Source organism: Lepisma saccharinum, chromosome 3 (assembly GCF_977018435.1).
Source record: "Lepisma saccharinum chromosome 3, izLepSacc3.1, whole genome shotgun sequence".
Classification (NCBI taxonomy): domain Eukaryota; kingdom Metazoa; phylum Arthropoda; class Insecta; order Zygentoma; family Lepismatidae; genus Lepisma; species Lepisma saccharinum.
The window spans coordinates 4,095,859-4,119,086 of record NC_139231.1 but is presented as its reverse complement, the minus strand read 5'-3'; the positions used below and the strand labels follow the sequence as shown (position 1 = coordinate 4,119,086).

Genomic DNA, 23,228 nt, shown 5'->3' with positions numbered 1-23,228 from the left:
GATCTCTTGCCTTATTCAAAGCTATTACAGTATGTTTTCATGCTTCAGTTCATCACGAATATTACAAATTACATCTTGAAAACACTGTGGTACATAGTTTTTGCGCAATGTGGATTCATCTGGCACCCCTTTGTTTGTGTATTTTTCTAAAACTTACGAAGCTGCACATATTCAATTTTCACAACGGAATGCCAGCACTCACTAATGCTAAACACAAGTCTTTGGAAAATGTATAACCTGAACTCGATTGTTGACCTACATTGCTTGTAATCAGTTGCTGATTTAACTTAGATTTCTTCTTAAGCCTCTCCTTATGACGTGTTGTATTAATATGTTGCACAATGTCATATTTCTTCTTTACAGAAAAACTATTTTCACACACCAAACAAAAATAACATATTGCCGTCCTCACTAAAAATATTATTTTCAAACTCCTTTACATATTTGCGTAACAATGCTGATTGATATTTTTGTGGGTGGCATTACTTAACTTAATTACAGCACCGAAACAACGCGTGATCCTCAACTAATACAATGCAATGCATTACGCAAATCTGCAACTGGGTGAGCTAACAGCTGTGAACTCACGGATTCACCAAGCACCACTTGAAATGGCATGACGTGGATCGCGTCAGCTGACCTACAAGGAAAAGAGGCTGGGAAATTCCCGTGCGGCTATTTAGAATCATTGATCTCGTCATTCCATTTAGTCGTGTGACTAAAATAGAATTGAAATATGACAAATTTGGGTAAAATATGCTATTATAAATCGAAATCATAAAATAAGCAAACATAAGTATCCTGCAGAAATAAGCATTTATGAGCACTTTCAACCTTAGTTAAATAGCTCAATACTAAGTATAACCCTTCTTCTTATCATTAGAAGTCTGGAAAAGAATATGCATTTCACTTATAAATCCCGGCTCTATTTATCATTTTCAGAAAGACACACCTAAAATATCTTAACAAAACTTTTATTTCAAACTCAACATGCAGTGTTAAAAAAATTTGCATGAATGTTTAATAACATGTTCTGTCTATTCAAAGTTTAAATCTAAACTTTCAAAAATTTATAAAGGCAAACACTTTCATGAAAATATGAAGTTCCAAAAGATTCACTGAAGATCATCATCATCAAAGAGATCATCAAAGTCTGTAAAAAGAGAAAAGTAAACATTAATTTGTATGTTGTATACAATATGCATGTAATTTACCTAAGGTTCTGACCACCAAGGCAAAAACATGCCTTTGTGTTGGGAGAAACTTCCCATTGTTAGGTAACCATGTACATCCTAACCCAAAAGACAAACTTTTCACTGTATTCTTGATTTTTGCCATTACCTGGCTTCTGTACCAAAAACCCACATACATTTCAGGAATTTCAGGCAATCGTCTGAATCTCAATTCTGTTGTAACATCAAATATGCTCCTGCCTTACTAATAGCTAATATTTTGTTATTGACGAAAACATGAAGTGTATCGTAATGTTAATTTTACATGTTTCTGAAAGATGTGAGGTGCATTTTCCTACCATGTTTTGTCACGAAATGAAGCAAAATGTGAAATAGACTCTTACACATGAAATTTAGAGTTTACAAGACACATTTTCTGAAGTTTGAATTATTCTATCCTGCGAGTTATGCAATTCACGGAAAATTGGTTAATCCTGCTGTAAATATTTGAGAAGCAAAAATGGACCCCTTTATACAGGAATAAACTTAATCCTCTGATAACTACATAAATTTGCTATTAGAAGGGATGCTTATTTAATATAATAAGTGCAGTTTTTAAATCAAGTTTAGGATTATATTCACAATTTTAAAACCAAAATGTAATTTTATATACTGCTTTTGATCCAATTTTTCACTGCTATAACACCAAATTTTAATTTATTTCCCACTTTTGAACCCGAAATTGACAAAAATAATGTGTCTCTACTAATAGTGTCATGTTGCAGCCACACAGGAAGCTATGTTTTGTACAAAACTTGTCAGTTCTGTCCATACGCAACGACTCCATGGGGTTTGGAGCCCCTCCCCCATGTTAACGATGTGGGGGCAGAGGCCCCCCCCCCAAATTATTTTGCTTAAGAGGATCTAATTTGATCTACACATTTGAAATGTCTAGACCATCAATTTTGGGGGGGGGGGGCTATGACCAGGGACAGCTATACTAAGTATATAATTATGAGTATTGTTAACATTTTTACTAAAAAGAGTTTCAAAAGAAGATGTGCATGAACTAGGGTAGTGGATGGGACATTCGGGCTACAAATGGCTCTCACATGACATTCAGAACGAGATAATTGATATATTAGAAAGATCTGTTTTGCGCTCCGTGGTAGCAGATATTAAAAGTCGGGAATATTTTGCTATTATGGTCGACGAAACTTGTGACATATCCATCCGTGAACAATTGACATTTTGCATTTGAACTGTAAATAAAAATTTTAATATATTTGACGAATTCATGGGCTTTTACGAGATTTCGAACACTGAGGCCAAAACTTAAAAAATGGAGAGAGTGATACATTCATTAATTTTTTTCAGTGATCAGAGCCCCCTCAATAATTTTGACAAGTGGGTGCCCCTGTTCTGTCCAAAATTTAAATCTCATCTTCGGACAACATGGCCTGGGAGGGCTGATAATTCTGACAATGAATTTGAAAAGAAACAAGTTAGATGAATTTCATAATTTGCATCAAGATGAAGTCAAATTTAAAAATTATTTTCGAATGAATCCAAACATTACAAATATGGATACTTGTTCACTTCTTCAATTAACTGCTCACGAAACATAATTTATGCAGCGCTGCATTTTAGCAAACATGCATTGTATCTATTACTGAAGGTAAAGCACTGGTGGCTGTGATGCCATATAACAGGCATCTGACACTAAAACGGCATCAGAGCTCAAGACTACTGCACATGTTTGTACTCGGTGATGTTTTTAAAACATAGATGAGAACCAGCTAAGGTAGCGACCAGTGGCATAGCAAGGGGCCTCTCATCCTATGTGGTTGATATGAAAAATGTAAAAAATAGAAGTGAGAAAAAAAGATGGAAATGGGTGGGTAATTTTTGGGCACAGAAAATTAAAACATTCTGTTTTATCTGGCTTTAAATTCTAGTTAAATGATATAAATTGAACGGATGCGTCAAATCAGGGACATAACATACAGGCAGGTGGGGCCTAAGCCTAAGGGGCCCAAAAAAAATTAAACATTATTGTCGAATTTCTCATGGGGTGGTGCACCTCTCCAGAGTGATTTTCTTTTAGTTATGTTGGTATTCCTGCAAAAATTTTGCATAATCTTCCTCTTTAATGAGTTTTATTAACGGTTGCAATCAGTTGTTGGAAAGAACATTTTCTTGCTGCTCATAATCGACCATCTGGTGTGGTGCATCACCCCTGTTACCTTCCACACGTGCAAAATGTTTGTTCTACACTTATGTAAAATGCCATTCAAAAACGTGACTGACCATGAATTTGCTACTTTTGTGTGTCAAATTCTGAAAGGAAAGGATGACTTCGATGAGGATGACGACAGAAAATCTGAAATTGTGAGAACAATGTAGAAGAGCACGTGAAAACTCTCCTTCGAAATGTGTATGGATCCGGTCGTAATCCAGCCTCTAACTGAGCAATTTTACTTTCAAAATTGTGGAAATTAAATAAATTGCAATACAATAAAGAAATGCATTATATAGTAATACTTAGGGAAAGAACTGGTATGCATATCATATCTGAATTTTATTCGAAAACTCAGGGGTGGCAAATAACCCCTAGTTACCAACGAAAGGTGTCAAATTAATGTTACAAAGCCAAGATTAAACAACTGATGGGTGCCTCGTGATACGTTGCTATGCCACTGGTAGCAAACACAGCATAAACAACTCTGTGATCACAGCTTTATGCTAAACGTTTTTTCTAGTGGCAATGCTCCATTTTTACTTACTTCACGCTTCCATACAAGGGAATCTAAATTTGAATCAGTATTCTAAAAGGCTAAAGAGACGACAAAAAGGACAAGTTTGTTGAAAGGTGCTTTATTATAATTTTTTTAAAAAACGGACAAAATGGTTGGCCTTAGGGTTTCATCCTGTTGGCTTTTCTCCTAGCATTATACTGTGTTACTAATAATGTTACCTAACATAAAAATAAATGTCAAGGGTAGCAATTTATCTGTAGTAGATGGCAATATATGTTTTTCAAGCACATTTGAAAGAGTGAAGCAATCTCAACTAAACCTTGTGTTTACGCACACATACATATGTATAAGTGAATGAAAGGCAGGAGAGCCAGACAGGCTACATAGAAAATTAGAAGGAAATAGGAAACTCGCGCCAGGCACTGGAAAAGTTAAAATTTTCATGGCTGCATCTTGGGTCAGAAAAAAGAGATTGTGGAAGCAGAAGTGAGTGTTCAAGCTGCAAGATCTAGATCATTAGTTTGTACAGAAAAACCAGGCTTTTTGAAACTTGTGAGTGGTAGGGTGCAATGTGGAGTAATTTGATAGATGAAGCGATAGTTGAGAATGGGGATGAGAGGTGGTTACTAGCTCGGTTGGAAAGTCACCGAGTGATCTTATTCAGGTCAGGTGGTGTCGTTGAACTCCTGGCTGATATGTAGGCACACTCTGTATAATGATAGTCTTGAAAGCATTGCCAGTTCAGCATCTTTGACACAACCCCAGAGGAAGCCAACCGGACCCGTATCTGGTTTCAAGCCACCACCTGTTTTTTTCTGTAAAGGGATGTTGCCACTTTTGCCTGCAGTGTTTAGACATCCATTCATTCACTGCGATGTTATATTCCCAAGGTCTATATAGTGTATAAAAAAAATAGCACAGCACAATAACACAACCTAACAAAGATAAAGAACCGCAACCTCACTTTCAGAAATATATAAAGAAACTGAATTGGCAACATCTCATTTACTCCACGTGGACTTGACAAGAGCTGTCATTTCTTGGACGGAAGCTATTGGTGGGAAAGGTTCGAGGGGACGATTTATTGGACTCCACGTGGACTTGACATGTTGTTCTTAGAGGGAAAACTGATATTTCGGAACTTTCTTTGAAGTAAAGTGAGGTTGCTTTGGGGACGACAACTTTACTAAGGTGTTGGTGGATTGGGATAAGGGGTGGACGACCACAACGTGGAGCATTCGTGGAAAGGGATATTATTGTTGTTTGTATGGGCAGCAACAGTGAAGTGCAGGTTTTGGGTAGAAGAGCAGTGGTTCTTGAGGTTGAAAGCTGTGTACATCATGAACAGCAGCAACACTCAATCTTGGAACAGCATCCACTATGTAATTGTGATATCTATCATGGATAATAATCAGAACAGTGGTTTACAAGGGTCACTGAAAGTTTTGAGAATCGACAACAATAAGCCAACGCAACACGCTGCTGGTGTTTCTATATTTAGATTGGCATTTCAATAGCAAACTCTGCAAGTTTCAACTTGCTCCAACAATAGGTTGAGTCAGCATGATAGTTTACACTTCTGTATGTGTGTGAACAATTCACACAAATAGACAGGACCAATCAAGAATTTAGTGTGCAAAAAATTGCTAATTTACCTTTTGAGCAGTGAAATGAGTGGGGGCTACATATTTCGGTTTCAAATTCTAGGGGGGCTAACTCTATAAATATATATATAATTTTACCAATGATATATTTTACAGTCATATCCAAAGATAGTTGTAAATCAGCGAGAACGTTAATCACAGGAAGAAACTACAATAAGTCTAATTTTTTTATGAGCAGCTGAAAAATTATTTTATGTCTAAAGATTTGCAAGATTTTTCTCAAAGAACAGAATATATAGGACACTGAACCTCTCGTTACCAATTCGATTACGAAGGTAACACTTGATTTGCCGCAAGCAGCTGTTGATAGGGTATGTACATTACAATGACACAAAGCTTATGAAGTTCGTAAAAGGCAATTTTGAATGTTTCAACTATTGCACGTGCTGCTGAAGGGTTCTTACTTTGAGTTCACTTTCTGCCTCGTAGCATGCTATGTTTGGCATCAGCTTTAGCTCGGACTCTAAACTGTCTGAAACACAGTAGGAGGCAGCAAATGATTTTATCTTTTCATGCTTCAGAAAATCGGCATTAACTTAATAAAGTAGGCATCAAATAAACAATACCACACTTGAGTTAAAAGTGTGTTAATGATACAATTTTCTCTGCCACGATGAAGCATGCTTCTTTCTTGTTCAATGACTGGAATTCAGAACTTACTACTAAAGATGGGAAGGATTCCTAAAATACCGTCCACTTACAATATTATTTCTGAAGAAATGAGGTGACATACCAAAGAACAAACATATTTTCACTAAAAGTTCATCTCTTCTAGGAGACAAATGCATTGACAGAAATGCAATGGATAAAGTTGCAACTCTTGCACTGGGCATATTAATTACTGAAAATAACTGCAAGATTATAATTTTATTTCAGAATGTATTATGCATGAAGGTTGATCAGAATTGGATGAATAGTTTTAGATGTGCTTCAAGGTTGATTTTTCTACAATCAAATCAAATTTTGCCACTATGACGGTATTGCGGAAATTATTTTTTAACCTCAAAAATTATAAGTAATTAACATGTAGGCGTAAGCCTGCGAGCAATAAAATTGCCCAAGCGTGCTGTGTGTTGATTTTTGCATCGTATTGCAATGTTTAGTTGATTGGCTAATCGGGACGAGAGCTACAGCTCATAGTGGAATCCGGCCGGGCCACTTAATGAAACGTGCCTGCAATAGGATCGAACCCTGGAGCCCTTGATTTCAAGGCAGAGTCATACCACTAGACTACCGGGGCTGGGAGCCCAATTTTAATCTTTCCAATCCTTAGCATCTAAGGATTACGTAGTGTGTGTACCCTTTGATTCCTTAACGTCGTATTTTTTCCTCTCGAATATTTGCAACGATAAGGATAGATATAACGATGAAACCAATGAGAGAACATCGCTAACACTCATGCAATTGTCAGTACTCTAATGAGGCACTAACAAACAGAAAAGAAACATAACGCTTCGTTAAATTTTGAACGTCGTCCTACTTATAAAAACTTATTTTTCACACTTGTTAGACCTATTCCGAAATATAGTGGCTATTAATTGTACACATTTAACTGTAGGGGCAGTATTTGCCATTATGGCAGGGCTAATTCACTGATTCCCATTATTTACATGGACAACAATATATTCAACCTGATTAAAAATACAATGCATTTAAATATGTATTGGAGTTAGTTTAGCATTCTTATGCCCCAACATTTTTTAGGACTTAGAGGAATACCCTGTATATGCATTTTTGTTGCTGTTTGAACTATCAACAACCAAAGAACAACCTCACAGCCACTGAATATATCCACCTATACCAGACAGGCAGCAGAGTATCATGCCAATTTTGTGAGTCTGGCTACTAATGATTGGCCAATTACTTAGCATTTTAGAAGACCTTACCCCAATGGAAGTTTTATAATAGAAAATATTATGTACATGTACTTCTTTTTTCGGTTGAAATTTGTCTACCATACTAAAAAAATCTAGCGGGCTACAGGGGGGGGGGGGGGCTGAGGCATGTTTTGGGAGGCTTCAGCCCCCCTGTAGTGTCGTTCCTGCTTTTGAGTACCCCAAATTGCATATTTATACTTTTAGTTGTTTCTGAGATATTGAGCATTAAACATAGAAACACATGCATGTGGATTTTTATTGTTTACTATCCACAGCCAAAGGGAAAATGTACTAATATTTGTTCTCTTATTTTTAGTTTTCTTTTCTTTTCTAATTGTGAGCCTGAAAATGAATGATGATTGGATGAAACTGATTTAGAGACCCTTTTAAAAGAATGCCAAAGCCAGGACTCTGGTAGTATGATTAAATACCATAAATTTCTATCCAAACAAGACCTAACACTCACCATTGAAGAAATCAGCATGAACTGCTTTTTCATTTGCAGCCAAGTCCATAAGCAGTCCACCAGAGCCTCCTGCCTGTAACGAAACAAAAAAAAACATTATTTACTTCATACACCATCTCAAAAAAAAAAAAAAAAACATCTATGATATGTTGTTCTTATGGATATGTTTTTCAATTACCTCATAAAACTGGATATTATAAAAGGAATAAATTCAATATTCAGAATATATTCTAAGCAGAAAGAGGGATAATTTATTCAATAGTATTAAAGTAGTAATGTTATGATACAAATAAAAAATTACATTGGATAGCCAAATCTGGATTTTGGAGGGAATCAGGAATCCAGATTCAACCCATCCTGGCTCACACATATTTTAAATAATAAACTCAATAGCACGTTACCAAGTCCACTGAATCTGTTTGCAGCCAAATCCATATTGAGAAAGAAGAGTAATTGGATAAGTGAAAAGCAATGGAATTAGTGTTGTGACAGTAGCATTGTAAAGCTACAGCAGTTCTATGTTTCGACCAAACATGCCCATACTGCTCGATGTTGGTTTTCGACTCCTTATCTGCCATAGCAGTTGCACAAGAGTTATATGTTTGATAGATTCGACAAGTTCACACGTAGGTCAATGCACAGGCACCTTCTGACACCAAAACAATGTAATTCCATGCACCTACTTCTTGAGATTACATGCTTCAGAGCTCAATGAATGGAATCATATACAACACCAAGTGTCATATTTCCTTCTGCTTTCACAGGAAACAGACGTCTGTTTGTTGAGCTACCAAGCTTTTAACCTTTTGGTGCCCAAGCGTCTCGAACGAGATACCCAAAAGTAACCCTCAGGACACCAAGCGTCTCAACCGAGATGCTGTGTCAAGGTCGTAGTTTTTACGTTATAACTTTTCTATTTTTGGCTAGAATTTCGATTTTATTTTTTTGTATTGTTCCTAACACATGTATTTAACAGAAATGGTTTTTTGCATTTTTTTTTGTCTTCATGAAAATGGAGGGGAAAAGGCGGGAAAAGGTACTTCTCTTTTGCGGCTCTTTTCAACGTCAAATTTTTGCCGACAAAGGAAGACTGGCTTTGTTGTTCTAAAGCAATGCTTTTCACGTCCTCCTGCTATCTGCGTTCGAAGGAAGCTTGTTTATAAGTATCCCATGTCAAAATGAAAGTTTTCCGTGAGGACGGAAGCAGGGGGTGGTGGGGGGGAGGGGGAAAACTGGTTGTTGAATCTGCATTGTGAGAATGGGAATTCGAAGTGCCCTGAAGGAAACCTTTGTTTTTTTTTAGCACAAGTGGCAACAGGGGTTACCCAGCATTGTCTAAAAATAGAATTTCAAGCAGCTGCAAGAATTGGCGCTCATTTGTCACTACGTTCTAGCTTTTCGTCCGTGAATGTTGTGTGTGGGTGTCATTTTGTGCCCAAGTGCGAGGACATTTTTTGGGTGGTGACAATTTTTTAAAATAATTTTTGGGGGTTTTCTCCCTTCCCCCTCCATATATACACCAAATTTGCATAAATTTTGCATTTTGACATTTTTTTTCGGGGTGGCGGGGGGAAACACCATTTTTTTTTAAGAAAAGTATTTTTGAGGGGATTTCCCCCCTTTCCCCCTCCATATATATGCCGTATGTGCATAAATTATATATCGTCTAAATCTGTGATTCATTCTGCGTACAACGGTATATCGTTCATATCTCTAGGGCATTTAGTTTCTGAGCTATAGTCATTTCAAGGTACCGCTGCATTTTGAAGCTTGAATCAGTGGCGTCCCGACCATTTCTTTTGGGGGTACAACTCAAGTTACATTGGTCATATGATAATAATGCAAATATTTTTGTGTTCCTTACGTGTCAGCGATCATTTCCATGTGCATGTCGACACTGTCATGCACTTTTTTCTTGGGGGGAGGGTGGGGGAACCAATTTTTTTTCCCGAAATTTTGGAATTTCGAGAGTTAGCCCCCTCCCCCCACCACATATACGCCGAATTTTCAAAAATTTCATATAGTCTGAATCTCTGGTTCATTCCCCGTACAATGGTATATCACTCATCTCTCTAGGGCAATTAGCCTCCGATCTACACTCATTTAATTGAAACTCTGCATTTTACTCAAAATCGGCTCGGGGAATAGAGGCAAGGCCTTCGGCGGCAAAAGGTTAAACCTGAAGCCATATATTGGAAAAATTTAGAGAAAACATCAGGAGAGAAATTGAAGTAATTTCAGAAGAGGAACTGATATATGTTAGTGAAAATTTTGTGAATTTCCTTTAAAAAATGCCGTAAATGTGTGGAAGCAGGACGACAACATTTCCAACACCTCTTGTAACAAGGTACATGTTCATTTTAATTGTAACTGTCAATGTAATTGTACGAACTTATTTCATTACATAACTAGCAGTTCCAGTTACGTAGATGTTGCATCCAGTTTGCTGGCAGACGCGCTCTCGCTGCCCGGTGTGCTAGCCTCCGCTCTATGGCCAACTCAACCGTGAAAGGCACTCTATGATTTCTCTTTGTGCTGGTATATTTTTCACTTTATCCAAATATTATTTATTAGGTGGTTCATCACAAGTAGTCTAGATGTTCTTGACTTACACGACCGGATTGTGGTCAATATTGTCAATGCTAAACATGTGTTTACCCGTTCAAAACAGACACGTAATGAAAATGGTTAGTGGTTAATTATTTAAGTTACAAGTAAAGCAAGAAATACAATTTGAAAGGTCTGCTTTGTACTGGATTTGAATTTGAATGTATATTGCGGTACAACCAAAACCTAGCTTTCTGAACAAACCAAGAGTGCATGATTGTGAAATGAGGAAGACAAAAGTTAAAATAAAGAACATTGAGAGTTTTATTAACGAATTCTGTATAAACCTCGTTGCTACGAAATCCAGATAGTGAAATTTCCGAATCCGGATTTTAAATTATCCAGAATCTGGCCATCCCTACTCAACTGTGAAGAATCAACATTGTGTCAGATCTTTAAATCATCTAAAAACTAAACAAATATGTACGTTCTACATAGGAATAGCTTACCTTTATAAAATTATGTTGTTTAATTAAATCAGTTTTTTACAGTTGTGTACGATCATATAGCGTTGAAACGTTCCATCATTTTACTCATAGGCGTGCGCACGGGAGGGCAATTGCACCCCCCCCCCCCCAATCAAGGACGTTCGCAGATTTCTTCCACAATGGGACAAGCAAGGTATGTTTGAATGGGGCATATTATCCTGATACTAGTGCTGTCCCCTTAAAAAACACCACTTGAATTTGAAATTATCACATTCCTGCATCCCCATTGCATAATAATTAATGTAAATTACTATGACTGAAATCAAATTATACGTGTGAAATATATACCTTTAGGTTGACCTTCGTTTTTGAAGGGGGAGGTGTGGTCATCCTTGTCCCCCTTTTAGATGTTCCATGCCCCTATATTATTATACTTTCACCTAGAAATTTAGTGGAGAGGTATCTTATCGCTGTTATTAAACAATATTATACTCAAATTTTGTTCGTAACACAATGCGATACAGCTTTCAAAAAATAAAAGAAATTCTTGCTAAACAACCATGTGGTTGTAAACACTTGAACGGGGTTACATCATGAAACGTAAGCGACATCTGGTTACCGGAGAGCATCGGAAAGATTACTTTTGTTGAAAGATACATGAATTTGTGGGCAAATAGGCTATATTGGGTCACAGTTTCATAGATCAGAGACACATTTCTTCAATTTTACACAACAAACTACTTACGGAAATGAGTTTATCCAAAGTTTAGAACGTTCGCCGAGGTATTTTCTTCCTAAAACATCACCTTGGAATACAGCTGAACAATAAATAATCACTTTTGATGTAATAATATTGACTTTTGTGTAAATCGACAACATTATGCTATTGTTTCCATTATGTACCTGCAGATTGCTCTAGAGTCGAAAGTCACGCGATCTCGCTAGTGGAATCAGGGTTTCCAAACGCATGCTTTTTTTTTTCTCGAGAAAATGGCATGTCCTGGATATGACGTTAGGTTATTATTGGGCGTAGAAGATCCCTTGGATTTTACAATCCAACACGGCATAGTGAAGGAAGAAGTTGATTGCGGAAAATGTGGCATTGTATGTAAGGTGCACATTGGACGCGATGGCAATTGGTTGTATATTTGTTCGAAGAGAATCGATGGACAAGGTAAATCACGTCGCAAGAAAGTTCCATGCGGAATCAAACATTCCGCAAGAAATGGCACGTTCATAGGTTCCAGATAATTAATTTCTGCAATCTCTGGCTTCATCTGCAGTACCCAAGACAAGCTGTAATAGAAGAGGAATTAAACATGAGTAAAAGAACTGTTGTTGACTGGTCGAACTTTTGCAGACAGGTTTGCAAGGAATGGGTAACTGAAAATTCTCGTCCCATAGGAGGTCAAGGAGTTGTTGTGGAAGTAGATGAAGCGAAGTTCGAGAAGATGAAGAGGTGTGTAAATAGAAGAGGACGTCCAGTTAACGGACAGTGGGTGTTCGGCGGAATAGAAAGAGGAAACCCGAAAGCTTTCTTCATGGTTCCAGTAGACAATCGAGATGAACAAACTGTGCTGCAAATCATACACAAATTTATTCTTCCTGGCACAACTATCATTTCAGACTGCTGGAAAGCCTATATAAACTTACAGGGAGCAGGCTACAGGCACCTGCGAGTGAACCACAGCATAGAGTTTGTGGACACACCTGCAAGTTGACATATACATCACGAAAACATGCAACGAATGTTTAGCGATGACATTCCAATCCACTCCAAAAACATCGAAAGAGCATGGCGTAATGTACGTCATTCCATACCAACCTTTAGACGGAAGAAGAGTCACTTCACAGGGTACCTAGCAAAGCACCTATTTAAGGTTAATTTCCCACCTAAGGCAAGAATGAACGATTTTTTCAAACAAGCCAGTACCATGCAATACATGTAACTTGAAAAGATGTAACAATGTGTCATGGAATAAATATGTGAAAGATGCTGTGATGGTAAGTTAATATCTTAATTTTTACTAACGTAAACTAACCAAACCTAACCTAACCTAACCTAATCTGGCTAACTTTGCATGTTTCGTGACTTGAAAGTTTAATTTCAAAAACCCAATAATTCGTGGAACATAGGAATTTTCATGCACAATAGAGTTGGAAACACTGATATTCGAAAACACGATCATTCGCAAAGCAAGCGATATAGCACCATGACGTGCTTTCCGTAGCATTCAGGAAAATAAGTTATTTTAGCAGATAAAATGTTTGTTTTCGTGCAAAAAGCATAATGGCACCTTCGACTATGTTCCGCAATACATAATTGGTAAGTACTAACCACGAGGGTATGACGACGGGAAGTAATAAGAATCAGTTTCCTTGACTTACTATTTATTCAATACGAACACGTAATTACAGGTATTACACCCCGTACAAACGTCAAGGCACTGCTCGATTCCCAGTCCGACGTCAAGCGATCTGCCGTTTCAACAGCTAGCCCCGCCCCCTTTCCACCTCGCTCGAGCCACGAGGCATGAGGAGCTCTGAGGTAGTCTACCACGTCACAGCGACGATCCTACCTCAATACACTCGAGTACAAAATTAATCAAATAATACAACTGTCATAACTCCCCTCTCTTGGGAGAAAAATTTCCTTCAAGTGAAATTTTTACAAAATAAAATACCCATTTATAATTTGCACATTGTTATGTTATCTACACTCATACTTTGTGTAGTTACAGTTAAACTGGTATACATCATGATCAAATATACTGGGTATAATCAATACAACAACATTTATGTCAAAGAAAATATAAAAATAGCAAATAAATATAAATAATTTGAAACAAAATCTAAATCTTTCTTTGATCTACCCAAAACAAATGTTTGTACAATTTTGGATTTAGTTTTTCCAATTGGCTTAAATAACAACTTCTCTTTTCAATGGTACAATTCCAGATTTTTAGATTATCACTGTGATGGTTACCACTGATATTGCCAGTTTTCAAATCTATTACAATGTATACATTAGTTGCTTGTTTTCAATTACCATATACGGACCTTCATAGACCTCACAGTACTTTTTAGTGCGATTTTCTAGGAGGCTGCTAAGATAATGTGTTTTTACAAATACCAGGTCTTTTATTTTAACTTCAGGTCTATTTTCTTGTTGCAAGTTGTACTTGTCATTTTTTCTCTTCCTTGCTTGGAAACCTTTTATAAAAGCCATGTATAGTTTGTCTTTCCACAGAGAAATTTCATTAGGCGGTAAATTAAAATGATTCAAAATACATGAGTTAAGATCTCTGTTTAGTTGTAACTCTGAGGGAGCAAATCCTAGCTGTGTGTGTACACTATCATTTAATAAGCTTACCACTACATCTATATATTTCGGCCAATCTTTGTGGTTGTTTTTACAAAAAACACGCATAAGCCGGTTGAGTTCGGAATGAATTCTCTCAACTAAATTAGAACTAGGGTGATATATTGGGGTATACGCCAATTTTATACCTAAGCTTGTTAAAGTGTCCACATATTTGTTAGAATGAAACACCGTGGCGTTATCACTAACCAACCTGTGTGGAATGCCAAAATGCCTGACATATCCTTCTAGCAAGGCTTTTACAATACTGTTGGCTGTACTTGACCTCATTGGATAAGCGAACAGATATTTAGTGTTAGCATCTTGTAAGGTTAGAAGAAACCTTTCTCCTTGTGAACCTTTAATTAATGGTCCTTGTATATCTAAAAACAAAATAGTTTCACCCTGGTTACAATGTTGTTGGAATATGCCCTTGGGCGGATGTCTACTCGGCTTCGTTCTCATACATAGTTCACAATCTTTGATATAACTCAGAATACCTTTTCTCATACCAGGCCAAAAGTACAGTTTCCTAACTCTTCTGAGTACCTTTTCACAACCAAAGTGGCCCATATTGTCATGATAATTCCTCAGTATTACCGAAACTAAAGATTGAGGTATACATATTTTCCAGATGTTCTCAAAGTGAAAATCTCTTATCATCAAAATTCCATTGCATACTTTATAAAACTTTTTCCAATTTCTACACCTTTGAGGTAAACTTACATTTACATTTTCACAATTGTTCAAATAATCAATAATAGGTTGAAATAGCTTATCATTGTACTGTTCTTGGACTAACAACTCTACAGGTATATCTAATACTTCATTTTTAAACCTTACATTATTGTTGATGTGCATCAAGATCGGCTCTGATTCTGAAAATTGTCTGGACAATAAGTCCGCTAGGTCATTGTCAGATCCTTTGCAGTATTCTACAATAAACTGGTATTTTTGAAGTTGAAGGGACCAACGCAATAAGCGAGGGTTCCAATTCTTCGAATGGTTCAGCCAAGTGAGACACTTATGATCACAAACTAAAGTAAATTCTTTACCCAAAAGATATTGATTACATTTCTCAATACAAAATAAAAGACTTAAACATTCTAGCTCGGTTATGGTGTATTGTTTCTCATAACCTTTCAGTGTACGACTTACATAACTTATTATTCTTTTCTCACCATCAATTATTTGATACAAATATCCTCCGATGCCAAGTAAGGAAGCATCTCCCTGGACATAAAACCTTTGATTAAGATCAGGATGAAATAGTTTAGCATCATTAGAAATTTCTTGTTTGAGCAAATCAAAACTCTCTTGTTCCGTCTTAGTCCATATCCATTTCTTACCTTTCCTTAACAATTCATATAAAGGTGCACATATGGTAGCAAAGTTTGGAATGAATCTTCTCATCCAAGAGAAACAACCTATTATTTTTTGAAGTGTATTTACATCCTTCGGAGTAGGAAGATTGAGAATAGCCTCTACTCTTTCTGGATTTACTCTTATACCTGTTTTGTCAATAATGTGACCCAAGTACAATAACTTTTCTTTACAGAGGAATGTCTTTTTGAGACGTACAGTCATACCAGACTCTCTTAATTTAGAAAATACACTTCTTAAATGTTCTATGTGACTTTCTAAAGATTCACTTCTAATGCATAAATCATCAACATAAATGATAACATTCTCTGACAGAATGTCGCCTAATACTTTGGTCATTGCCATCGTAAATGCTTGTACTCCATTACATGTACCAAATACTAAACGTTTGTATTGGTATTGTCTACCTTCAAACAAAAATGCAGTATACTTTTTAGATGACTCTGACAACAAAATCTGGTGAAATCCAGAGGACATATCGATCAGTGATACATATGGTCTACCAACAAATCCTTGTAATGCCTCTTCAATATTAATTGGTCTAATTTGACTAACTTTCTGGTGTTGATTAATATTCCTGAAGTCGGTACATACTCTTACACTTTTATCAGACTTAGGAACTATTACTAGTGGATTTAAATAAGGTGAATCAGAAAGTTCTATAATGTCCCACTCAAGTAATTTTTGAATATGATCTCTAACATTTTGTCTGTAATGATAAGGTATTCGATATGGCTTAGAAACTAAAGGTTCTGTTGTATCTAATTCAATATGGTGTTCATATTTAGTACATAAACCAGGTTTTTCATCAAACAGCATCCTAAATTCAAGTAACAAATCAAACAGTTGCTTCTTTTCATCTTCATTGAGTATTTCAGCTTGCATAGCTTTTAATTTAAGATCTTCTACACTAGCAACAGTTATTTCCTCTTTTGACTTTTGGGTTACATTAAGACAACTACTCTCTGCCTCTTCACTCACATCAAAAGTTGGACAAGATATAGGTAATAATTTAACTAACCTTTCACCTTGTTTGGTGTGTAACAATAAAGAATTTTCCTTGAAGTTTACAAGAGCCTCTACATTATACAAAAAATCTAAACCTAAAAGAATGTCTACTGTCAAATCTTTGACGACAACAAACTGAACAAAAAACATAATATCTTCAATTTCTATATCCACACACAATTTTCCAAGTACTTTCTGTTTTCTTTTTCCAGAATAGTCAACCAAAATAATATCTTCTATTGGCTCTAATTTAGGTCTGGTGACTTCGCTAGTAATACGTTTCCATTTGTTCTCTGACATTAAACAAATGTCACTACCACTATCTACTAAGCATTTACTCTCTATCCCATTAATATTTGCAAAGATAGAAGTTGTATTCTTGACTTTGTTCCTGAGGTTTACAGGTAACATTAAGTTATTAGAACTATATTTCGCTTCATCTTCTAACAAGTCTTCATAAAAATTAATATCTACCCTACATACGTTTTTAAGGCATGATTCACAGTTTGATTTACTAGAATTTTCATTACAAAGTTTGTTTCTTAAATCTTCAGTATTAAGATTGGCTACTGACACAATATTCTCATCTTCGTCTATGCTATTCTGTGTCACAATAACAATAGACTCACTATCTAGTTTAAAGGTTGTTCAGGCACAAACCAGGGCGCATTCACTCTAAGTGAAGACCCACCATTACCATTTTCTATTTCTTCCCTAGTACTAGATCTAGGTTCACTTCTTTGAGGATTGTTTTGAACATCATCGTGTGACACAGTGTTTGTACTAGTATTTCTATACCTAGGCCTACTATTATCAGCATTTATACGATTTTGGTTACTATAATTGTATCTACCTCGAAAGTTACTATTTCTATAGTTATTACCAGAATATGGAAAACGGTTTACTCTCCAAGACCTTTGACCAGATCTACTATCATTACTACTATTATTATCAGTGGCATATCTCCTGAAATTACCAGAATTCCTTACATTAGTCTCATGGCTTGTATTAGAATTTTGCATATTGCTTACTCTAGATTGATTATTTCTTTTAGTTTCATTAACAACTTGTACTTGTCTAATACCAACAGGCCTTCCATCTCTCCTACTTTCACCTTCAACACTTGCATACAAAGCTTCGTGACGCGCAACCAATTCCGCAGCGGTACCAAGACTAATATTAGGTTGATTTAAGATTGCTTCTCTAACTCTATTTGGTAACTGTTGGGCTACTAAAATAGTTTTTTGCTGTTCTGGCATGTCTGGCTGAATGGAATTTAGTAAATTAATCTGTGACCAGAAATAATTTAACAGAGTTTGTCTACTTTCTTTGCTGTATCTCTTGCACAAGACATTTGCAAGACATGTTGACTTCCACGATGCACTTTCAAAGGCATTAAGGAAAAGAACCTTAAAAGAACTATAATCTACAATGTGTAGTTTCTCCTGAGAGAACCAATTTTTAGCAACACCTTTCAAAAGCATTGGTACATACTTCATGTAATCTTTTTTGGGAACATTTAACATATCCAGGCGATCCTCAACCTCTTGAAGAAATTGTGACGCCAAATAATCCATCCTAGTTGCAGTAAATTTAGGTAACCTATCTAGATCAGAGTACTTAAGTGTACTAGGTACAAACTTCCTTCTGTAACTACTACTTTTGTGATCAGTTCCACTTTCCGAACTACTATCATGAAATTTATCTCTTGACATGCTTTTTGCAACTCTACCTGTCTTATAGCTACTTACAGATTTACGTTTAAGCCCCCTTAACTGAACTTTAGTTTCAGAGCTAGAAGATTTTACATCTGAATCAGATTCTCCTTTACGTAATGGTCTTTGCTTTCTAAACGTGATATATTCAGTTTTTTCAATGGGTAAAGAAGCTTTCCTTGCTTCCCTTTGCTGTTCAGACAATCTAGGAACATCAGGACTAACTAAGCCTTGTACTCTAGTTTCTAATCCTAAAGAAGATTTTACCGGTTCAGCACTTACTCTTAAAATGGAAAAATCATTCGTGAAATCTCTAACTTGATACCGAATATTCTCCAGCTTATCATCTAGAACCTCATATTTGTTAGTAATCTCTGTAAGTTGTTGTAAGCAACCCTTAACAGTAATGTCATTACTAGATATTTTCTGTTGAACGGTTTGAACGGTCAAGTTTAGATCTTGAATAGTTTGTCCAGACTTAACACTAATTTCGTTAAATTTACTATTCAACTCAGCAATAGCAACTTCATGTCCACTAATGTTATTAAACAACTCCTTCATACTACTTTCATTTCCATGTACAAGGTTGACTAAACTTTCAAACTTCTTTTGATTTATTTCGAGTGTTTTCTTAATTTCTACGCATTCATTTTCTACCTGTTTTACATGAGAATCGAAAACCTCTCTCAATTTTTTATGTTGATTTACACACGTAACAGAAACCTCGTTTATCTTCTCTTCCAATTTCGTGCTCAAGTTGACCACTTGTTCCTTTAGTTCATGGGCGCATTCCTTTGTTTCGACCAAATTATCAGACACTTTCTTTTCGACTCGTGCTTCCAATAATTCGAAGTCTTGCCTTAAGAGACCTATGCTGGTGCCTACATTACTTACACTGGCCTCAACGCTATTAATATCCGCTTTGACGTTACTTTCAACACTGTTAATATCAGCTTTCACACTACTAACTTGTTCCGCGAGTCTAGCTTCAAATTGTTTAAAGAGAAACTCCAATTCCTTTTTTGTAGCCATTTTCAATTTCCGTTACTGCTAGCTAAGAATTTTAGTCGCAGTATTCAGTACAACTATTTTATAGTTTCGGTGCTACAATCACAGCGCGATAAAGTTATTCGTCATTCTTCTTTTCCACATAGAAAAAGTTCAGTACTTACGTTCCAACATCACAGACGAAAAAGTTGAATTCTTCCATCTAACAGCTACAACCAGATTCTAACGACGTAGACGATCGAGTCCTCCTGTTCGTGCGCCATACTTATGACGACGGGAAGTAATAAGAATCAGTTTCCTTGACTTACTATTTATTCAATACGAACACGTAATTACAGGTATTACACCCCGTACAAACGTCAAGGCACTGCTCGATTCCCAGTCCGACGTCAAGCGATCTGCCGTTTCAACAGCTAGCCCCGCCCCCTTTCCACCTCGCTCGAGCCACGAGGCATGAGGAGCTCTGAGGTAGTCTACCACGTCACAGCGACGATCCTACCTCAATACACTCGAGTACAAAATTAATCAAATAATACAACTGTCATAAGGGTAACATTATCATATGAGGGAAACGGATTCCTTCAAATTTACAGGAGAAAGTACTTATGGAAATAATTTTCTTTAGCGTTGTTGAAGTTCCTGAATGTAGATTTAATCCATTTTAATGTGAATGCATGTTGTTTTCTGCGAAAATCTCTGTCCGACACGCTGTTCCTGCTCCCGCCATTTGCTTTCTGCACGAGAGTGCAATGTTGATGGAACCCCGTAGCCAGTGTTTCAGCCTCGCCGTGTTTTCACTAGAACGTCGTGTCGAGTATTTTTTTTTTTTTTAAAACTATGCTTGCCTAACCTAACCTAACCTTACGGAAAATGGTTTTTGGGGTTAACGTGAATGGTTTGTGGGGCTAACGTCAATGGTTTGTGAGGCTAACATCAATGGTTTGCGACGTATTAGCATAATTTCAAATCCGGGCACAAAAATAGATATTTTCCAGTGAACGAGGTTGCAACACTGCATAAATCGGCAAAACACTCTCAGAACGCCCCCTAAACCAGTACACTATCACGGCCATAATGTGTTACAGATTCGAAACAACAAGTAACAGTAAGTACTCGTAAATAGAAGAAATAGACATTATCTTAGTTAGAAATGCATTATTTCACCTTAAGAAATGTTCCACAATCGAAAATAACACGTTAGCAATGTAAAGAAGTCCGAAATATATGATTCGTAGGTGTTTCCCTCATACGATAATAGTACCAGAAAAAATACATCCACAACCTTTAAACAATCTATAGAAACTAAATTCCGTAAGTAGTATCTCCTGTAAAAATTAAGGATAGACTATACTTTACATCCTTATCTGAATGGTGATTGCTTCTTTGCGTTCGCGGTGCGGCAAACGCATCTCTTCGGGTAAGTACCTTTTTCTTTTTACACTTTCTGTTCACGATAGACCCACTAACCATTCATGGGGATGAGGTATGCCTACGAGGTTAGGTTAGGCCTGTTAGGTTAGGTTCACCCCTAAATATGTGCTTCATCATCGAAAAAATTCCTCAGTACGTTCAATAACGCATATCCGGACAACATCGGTTTTTCTCGATTTACTCCTCCAGGAAATTTTTCCTCGCTTTGTGATTTACGTTGTTGAATTCCTTATAAAATAAGCTTTCCAACGATATATGACACGTATTTCTGAGGAAAAGGACGTAAACTAGTCTTACCACCTTGAAGAAATTCGTTTGTGCGAGAACGCACCGTTACCATAGTATCTTGTGTAAAAATGAAGAAATGTGTCTCCGATATAACGAACTGTTACCAAAATATTTTTGAAAACTCCTTTTGTGTATATATGGTTTATTTTCAATGACATTAATAACATACCGAGTTCGATACCAGGTGGAGGCACATAGTGCTTCGGATCCCACTTTAAACTGTAGGTCCTGATTAGCCTTACTGTGCGTAAAGGACTTCAAACACCAACTCAATCAATTAATGACATACCTCCTCCATATCCATGTAAGGTCCAGCACCTTCAGGAAACATTTCATCAGCCACAACCGTTGGTTTCATTTTGTACTTTCTTTGACGCCACGCGAAACTATCGCAAATAATAAATATTTCACCCAAAACTTTCTTTCCTTTCTTGTTTGTTTTTACACAGTATTGCTGCCACAGATTATGTATTGTTTTGATTTTCCATAGGACAACACCACAGTCTCTTGATCACCCTAAGTACGTCGCAATCGTCGTCTTCTTCTTTGTTTGGCACACACCGCCTATTAGCGATTTCCTGCCAGAGGTCATAGTTTGTAGAGGTACACTTTTCTCCAGCAGGGCGATTCACGAAAATGACTACAAAATCGAGTCTACAACGAAGTAGTTGTTTTTAGTAGTAAAAGATGTAGTAAAGTGCGATTCACGAAACCGTCTACTAAGAATCGACTACATTTTTAATTGTCTACAGCGCACGGCTACAAGGAAAGTGGTGAACTTGGCGAAACTAAGCAATATCTATGGAAATAATCGATATTTTAATCGATTGTTGTGCTATTTCCTTGACATTATCGATGCACGTCGTACTTCGAGATTCCGAGAGTTGTTTGTTTACGCAGAATGCACAGAAAGCTAGTTGAGTTTTTTAAAAGTGCGAAGTAATCGTAATGTACGCGTAACCGCAAAGTAATTTGTATAAAGTGAAAATACTCGTTGAATTAAAGCAATTGTGTGTAAATACACGAAATTTAATAACAGATGCTATGTTTTACCTTACCTTCTACTGTATGTCACTGTTGAAACATATGCGACAGAACTAAGGAATACTATTTTTCTTATGTGTTGCAATTGAATGATGCAAAATGTAAAGGCAGCTGATTTTTCTTGATTGATTGATTTAGTGTATTGGTAACACTTTACTATACCGGAGACGGATTTCTTCAAATTTACAGGAGAAAGTACTTACGCAAATCATTTTCTGTAGCGTTGTTGATGTTCGGGAATGTAGTAAGGACTCGTTATTGTAAGAAATAGACATTATTTTCGTTAGAAATTCATTATTTCACCTAAAGAAATGTTCCGCAATGCAGAATAGTACGTTAGCAATGTAAAAAATTGCGAAATAAAACATTGATAGGTGTCTCCGGTATAGTAAAGTAGTACCAGTTTATTTTACTTCGCGTTTTGTGCCTCTTGGCTAATTTGCGAAGATGGGATGAGTGATGAAATGGATGAATGGACATTCACAAACAACCAAGCCCGACCGGGATTCGAACCCGGGACCCTTGGAATCGGAGCGCGATGTGCTAACCACTCGGCCACAGGATCGGGCAGCTGATTTTTCATGCTTTGCCATTATTCGTAGCAGGAACGTCTACGTTTCCTTAACCTGTTCAAACCCATTAAGATTAACGTTGCCAGTTTCGTACGAACTGTTTCTCTTTACTCAACTTTATGCACAAAACACATTAAAAATAATACTAAAGAAATGATTTACACTTTTAGTGTCTCTTCTGTACTGTTTTCAGTACATCAACAGGTGTTTTGAAACATCTACTGTGTGTAGATTTTCAAGCAGATATGAAAACAAATCGTTTATCATGAGGAATGACAATTTATATTTACAGCCAATATGTTAAAGAAATGGTAGGCGAGTTGTCCGTAACAGTTTTTATTTGGTCTTGTTCTACACAATGTGAAATTTAAATGAAAATGTAAAAAAAGTGGAGGACAATATGTGCTTCACTTCAGCAGAATTCCATTCTTTAAAGCAACATATG

At 36.6% G+C, this 23,228-nt stretch overlaps 1 protein-coding gene across 1 annotated transcript; it reads right to left on the bottom strand.

The window, feature by feature from the left end:
- Positions 1 to 21,636, bottom strand: LOC145985697 (COP9 signalosome complex subunit 9). The gene is made up of 3 exons (XM_083119765.1): positions 21,457 to 21,636; positions 7,939 to 8,011; positions 1 to 1,153 (listed from the first exon to the last, which is right to left on the bottom strand). The coding sequence occupies exons 1-3, from the start codon at positions 21,523 to 21,525 to the stop codon at positions 1,116 to 1,118; spliced, it is 180 nt and encodes a 59-aa protein (XP_082975891.1). The 5' UTR covers positions 21,526 to 21,636; the 3' UTR covers positions 1 to 1,115.
- Between the last annotated feature and the right edge of the window lie 1,592 nt (positions 21,637 to 23,228).